This window comes from Eptatretus burgeri, chromosome 5 (assembly GCF_056783735.1).
Source record: "Eptatretus burgeri isolate ZD-2024b chromosome 5, Ebu_testis_v1, whole genome shotgun sequence".
Taxonomy (NCBI): domain Eukaryota; kingdom Metazoa; phylum Chordata; class Myxini; order Myxiniformes; family Myxinidae; genus Eptatretus; species Eptatretus burgeri.
In genome coordinates, this window is record NC_140965.1 from 54,110,230 (window position 1) to 54,116,229 (window position 6,000).

Consider the following 6,000-nt stretch of genomic DNA (forward strand, 5'->3'; position numbering starts at 1 on the left):
TTTATGTTTGCTTTGGAGACATCTCGCTCGGTCACCATCCAGAGAGAAATAAAACGCCGTTATTCTAGTTGTGCTGAAGGGCTTGCATCAATAGGTGGTCATGCATTGAATACATTTGACACTGTGAGTTCATGGTCCACATGGTCCACAAATACAGTGCCTTCAGAAAGTATTCACACCCCTTGACTTTTGTTACATTTTGTTGTGTTACAGACTGAATTTCAAATGGATTTGATTTTTAAAAAATTGTCACCAAAATACTGCACAAAATACCTCATAATAACAAAGTGAAAACATGTTTTTTCGAAATTTTTACAAATTAATTAAAAATGTAAAGCTGAAATGTCTTGCGTCAATGAGTATTCAACCCCCTGAGTCAATACTTTGTAGAAGGACCTTTGACAGCAATTACAGCTTCGGGTCTTCTTGGGTATGTCTGCATCAGCTTTGCACATCTGGATTTGGGGATTTTCTCCCATTCTTCCTTTCAGATTTGCTCACGTTCTGTCAAGTTGGATGGGGAGCGTCGGTGAACAGCAATCTTCAAGTCTTTCCACAGATTCTCAATGGGATTCAAGTCTGGGCTTTGGCTGGGCCACTCAAGTACTCTTACTTTCTTGTTCTGAAGCCATTCCAGCGTTGCTTTGGTTGTATGCTTGGGGTCATTGTCCTGTTGGAATGTATGTCTTTGCTGCAGTCTTCGGTCTTTTGCACTCTGACGCAGGTTTTTCTCAAGGATTTGCCTACATTCGGGTCCATTCGTTGTTCCCTCTATCCTTACAAGTCTTCCAGTCTCTGCCGCTGAAAAGCATCTCCATAGCGTGATGCTGCCACCACCATGCTTCATGGTAGGGATTGTGTTAGATGGGTGATGAGTTGTGCTCGGTTTCCGCCAGATGTATTCAGGCCCAAGTGTTCAATTTTCATCTCATCAGACCATATAATATTTTGCCTCATGCTCTCAGTCTTTCAAGTGACTTTTCACAAACTCCAGGCAAGCTGTCATGTGCTTTTTTCTCAGGAGTGGCTTCCGTCTGACCACTCTCCCATAAAGCCTAGATTTGTGAAGTGCTGCACAGATTGTTGTCCTTCCAACAGGTTCTCCCATCTCAGCCAAGGAACCCTGTCGTTTTGTCAAAGTGATTAATGAGTTGTTGGTCATCTCCCTGACAAAGGTCCTTCTTGTCCTGTTGCTCAGTTTGGTCAGACGGTCAGCTCTAGGAAGAGTCTGGGTAGTTCCATATTCTTTCCATTTCCTAATGATCGAGCTCACTGTGTTCTTGGTGCTCTTGGGAACTTTTAACACTTGAGAAATTGTTTTATACCCTTCCACAGATTTATGCCTCCTCACAATTCTATTATATCTCGGAGTTTGACAGACAGTTCCTTGGACTTCATGGTAGAGTTTCTGCTCTGACATGCACGGTCAACTGTGGGACCTCATATAGAAAGGCGTGTTTCTTTCTAAGTCATGTCCAATTAATTGAAATGGCAACAGGTGGACTCCAATCAAGTTTTTCAGACATCTCAAGGATGATCAAAGGAAATTAGATGCACCTAAGCTCAATTTGGAGTGTCATAGCAAAGCGGTTCAATACTTATTGACGCAAGACATTTCAGCTTTTCATTGTCAATGAATTTGTAAAAATTTCTAAAAATATGTTTTCACTTTGTCATTATGGGGTATTTTGTGTAGATTGGTGACAAAAAAAATAAATTCAATCCATTTTCAATTCAGGCTGTAACACAACAAAATGTGAAAAAGTCGAGGGGTGTGAATACTTTCTGAAGGCACTGTCGCATTTGCTTTCTTTAATCTCAAAAATTACTGCATTGTTTGGCTGTTCCATACATCCCTGATTTTAATGCTTTAAAAAATATAGATGAAAGTGAATTTAAAAAGAAAAAAGAGAATTACTTACTACATGTGGTTATTGCATTTTACATTTTACATCGTTCGGTGGAACTGTGCACCATTAAAACGCTATACTAAAGCGACTTCATCGGATATCCCAGTAATTTCTCTGAAGGCCAGCACATCCTTTCTGCAAAACACATGACATCACTAATGCTTGTGGGTCTAAGGGCCAATGAGATGCATGCCCCCACACGTATGCATCTTATACATCCAATGGTGGACTAGACATGGAGGCCTTCACAGGAAGTACCGTGAAATTCACTGAACTTTAATTTATTGTTATGGTATGGTTCCATTCACATATGATTTTGATGATGATTGGATATAATAATTTCTCGTTTTTTAATCTCCCATGTCTAGAGAATGAAGACAAAAGTTTATACTGTAAGTATTTGGCTTAAGTCTGACAGGTATCGCTCTTACTTTTGAGCTGTCAAGTTTAGGTTTAATCAAAAGCACAATGCCCTACACGTGGCAAACAGTGTAACAGCTGTTCAACTTTACTTTACTTTACACGACTTACACGACTTTACAACTAACCACTTTACACGAGTATGCAGATCTGCCAAGAAGCGAGCTTCGTCAGTTCACCATGTTTATGAAACTAATGTTGCAGAGAGTGAAAAGTTACATGTATACACTACTTCTTCTACTCGGCAAACAGACAACTTCAAGGATTGTGAAGTGTTGATTGAGGGAAAACTGGTGTCATTCCTCATTGACATCGGTGCTAAAGTGCCAATCCTTCGCGAAGACCTGTACCATGAATGCTTCTCACATGTCCCACTCGCATCTGCACATTCACACCTTCAAGCATATGACACCTCTATTATTCATGTTTTAGAAACAATAACAGTGCCAGTGAGCTACAAAAGTGTTACGGTTGACAACTTTACCTCTCACATAACAAAAGGTAGAAGTCTGATGGTGTCAACCTGTTTAATAAACTGGAGTTCAAACTTCGAGACCCGAACAGGTGCGCCAATCCACGTGATCACTGACAACTAAATGAAGCAGTAGTACCCTTACCTCTTCAGGGTTTCTTTGGAGTGTAAGGGGGTATCGTCACGCCACTCACTTGGATTCTTCAGTTTCACAAGTCTTGAGATGTCTGCCTTTCACTGTTCATGATGAAGTTTCTGGAGAACTGAAGCACCTTGAATGTTGGGGCATCATCGAGTGCATTGATTAACCTCTTTGGGTGTCCAACTTAGTCATTGCACATGCAAGAACAGAGAGTTGAGGCTATGTGTTGATCTCACATCAGTAAATGATAAATTATTCAGCAAAATAGACAGTGTGAGAAGCAGGGGCCATAGCCTGAGAGTGAAGAGGAGAGTTAAGCCGGTATTAAGTCAGGCGGATTTTACTCAGAGTAGTTAATGCATGGAATGGTCTCCCTGGAAAGGTCGTGGCATCAGAAACAGTCGATAAGTTTAAATTAGAATTAGATAGTTATCTGGAAGCATGGGAAATAGAAGGGTACAGGAAAATTGGCGGATCGTTAGGTTGCTCGAGTATTGATTGTATGCATCTGTGGTGTCATGTCTGTGGGGGGTCTCATCAAGGGGTGGTGTGTGGTTGATTTTTTTTTGTTTCTCACACAAGTAATAACTTCGACAACCCCCCTCGGTTCCTCCCGAAAAGAAATTTGCTCCTTTCATTTTTTTTATTTAAATAATTAAAATAAATATACTTCCCCATTTTATTTTGACACCCTTGGCATGCCACTCTGTCTCATCCACATTCCTCCCCTCATTACCCCAATACAATTGTGTCGTTTTGACAGATGAAATTGGTCTGGTTTTGATGTGGCGTAGGCATGATGGGCCGAATGGCCTCCCCCTGCGTCTGTATAGTTTCCTTGTGTATCCTTGCGTAACATTGTATGGGGTATCGTGTTCTATAAACTCTCTCATTGTCGTAGTAGTAGTAGTATTAGTAGTATTAGTAGTAGTAGTAGTAGTAGTAGTAGTAGTAGTAGTAGTAGTAGTAGTAGTAGAGTAGTGGTAGATGATTGAGTTATCAATAGCATGTTTGCTTTTTTAATATCAAATCTTTCAAAAATACACTTCGCTTCTCAAAATAAATAGATCCACAGGCAAACGGCGTGAAATGCATTAGGATGACAAGATTTCATAATAACCCTTGTTTTAGTGGGTGAGAGTAACGTTGTGGATATGGAGAGGCATAGTTCGGGCTTTGCGCACGTTGGTGTGACTATAAGCGTCCTTCGGCGTGTGACGTGCACATGAATGGAAATGGAGGAAATAAATAAATGTATAAAGAGAACGGCCAGATTAGATTTTCTTGGTCATCTATTTATTACATACTCCACAAAAGGTGCAAAGGTTCAAATGCCATCCTCCTTACCAGAAATCCCTTCTGCAGGCTTATGGAATTAAGAAATGGTTCCTTATACTATATCCCAGTTGTACAAATCACACCGACTGGAACATGTGCAAAAGAAAGCGAGTGATTTTAAAAACGGCTGCAATGGCTGGCTGACGGCCCACCGGCATTAAGGCCGACCCTCCACCTCGCATGGGCCAGCCATCGAAGGCGGCAAATGCACGCCAAGTAATGTTCAGGCATGTCGGACAGTATTCCTGACGAGGCGCGGCACATGGGTTGCATTAACAGGCTCTGGGAACATCACATCTTCAGTCCCGATGGAACCTGCGTAGTCTCTCAAGGCAATCTCTTTATCCATTCGGCCTTACGTTGCCAAACATTCAGAAATTGCGTTCTGTTTTTCCCTCCCCACCCCACCGAACCCTCCGGCGCTCAGTTTGACCTGCAGAAACCGTGTCTGCATTGACGTGGCCTCCAGCGCAAAGGGAAATTTTGATTTATTAATATATACATATATACTGTGTATATATATATATATATATATTTATATACATGTACTTTTTATCATCGGTTGCCATCACCTCCATGGAACAGAGCAAGCATGCTGCCCGAACCCGGGAGATTCACCGCGCGCTCTTGCTGGCATCCCTGCTGACCGCGGCGAGCTGCCAGAGTGGGGATGGTTTTTTGGACGAAGGTTCGGGCTTGGCGGAGTTTTTCCTGCTGTCTGAGCAAGAGCAAGGCAGTGGCGATCCCGTGTTCCTGCGAGAGGAAGAAAGACGAGGGGATACGCAAGTCACCTCCTGCGCGCTCACCTTCTCCTTTGATGGACAAGCGTGGAAAGACGGCCCCGCTTTCGGGGCGACACATGGAGATTCCCTGGACGTTGCCAGGGTCCGGAGGGATCTCACAGCTCTGACCTCAGCTCTGGTGTCGATTCGAGAATCGGTACACAGTGACGCGGGCGAGCACGGGAGCTACACAACCGCTCTCTCTCAAGCACTCTGGTCGCTCCGAGAGGAACAACGCCTCGTCAAGGACGCTCTGCTCAAGGTGGAGAGGACGTGGCAACAAGTCAAACAAGCACCATTACAACAAGATGTCATTATGAGTCAGAGGTATATCCCACAGTGTATCCAAGCTATCCAGGGGCAGGGAAGTTTGGGAGGGGAGGGGGTCCATGAGGTCCATACCCATCCCCCTAAACATTATATTTGTCAGCAATGTTAATTTTTTTTTTTTTCCTATTTTAACCGAGTTTGAAGTTCATTACTGAATGTCATCCATTCTATCGAAGGAAGTATTAATTTCTTGCTGTTGGTTGTTACACGTGAGCCAAAGGCCTAAAGTGTCACCTAAAGGGAAATGCAACAGTCGAGCATCACCTTGGAATGGTTACATGACCACGGGAGCTCTCGATGTACAAGATGTTGCTTCTTTGTTTTTCAACTTGTAGCCGAAGGTTTTCATTCATTCCCACAAAACATCCCGAGGTAGATAATTCAATAGAATGCCAACCTTAAGTGAGTGTGGCATGGTATACTATTTCAATAATATTGAAGTGTAGTTAGTGGTGTATTTACTGTGGATGTGTCTGTATATTGACCTTTCTAAATCAAATGTACTCCTATAGAGACATTCTTGTGGAGTAGTGCAGTGGCTTGGACATTCTTGTGCAGTAGTGAATACCCCCTCCTTTGTTTGAACATTATTGTGGAGTAATGGAT

The 6,000-nt window shown here is 42.6% G+C and overlaps 1 protein-coding gene and 1 long non-coding RNA gene across 2 annotated transcripts in view; one reads left to right on the forward strand and one right to left on the reverse strand.

Moving 5' to 3' along the window:
• Positions 1 to 4,113, reverse strand: part of LOC147026451 (uncharacterized) — a 39,358-nt gene extending 35,245 nt beyond the window's left edge. The window contains exon 1 of the long non-coding RNA XR_015058358.1: positions 2,997 to 4,113. This is a non-coding gene — a long non-coding RNA (uncharacterized LOC147026451). The remainder of the gene's footprint in view (positions 1 to 2,996) is intronic.
• A 499-nt stretch (positions 4,114 to 4,612) lies between these two features.
• LOC147026452 (uncharacterized) overlaps positions 4,613 to 6,000 on the forward strand; it is a 5,927-nt gene continuing 4,539 nt past the window's right edge. The window contains exon 1 of the mRNA XM_085883578.1: positions 4,613 to 5,391. Coding sequence (XP_085739704.1) covers positions 4,826 to 5,391 — 566 coding nt within the window. The 5' untranslated portion in view covers positions 4,613 to 4,825. The remainder of the gene's footprint in view (positions 5,392 to 6,000) is intronic.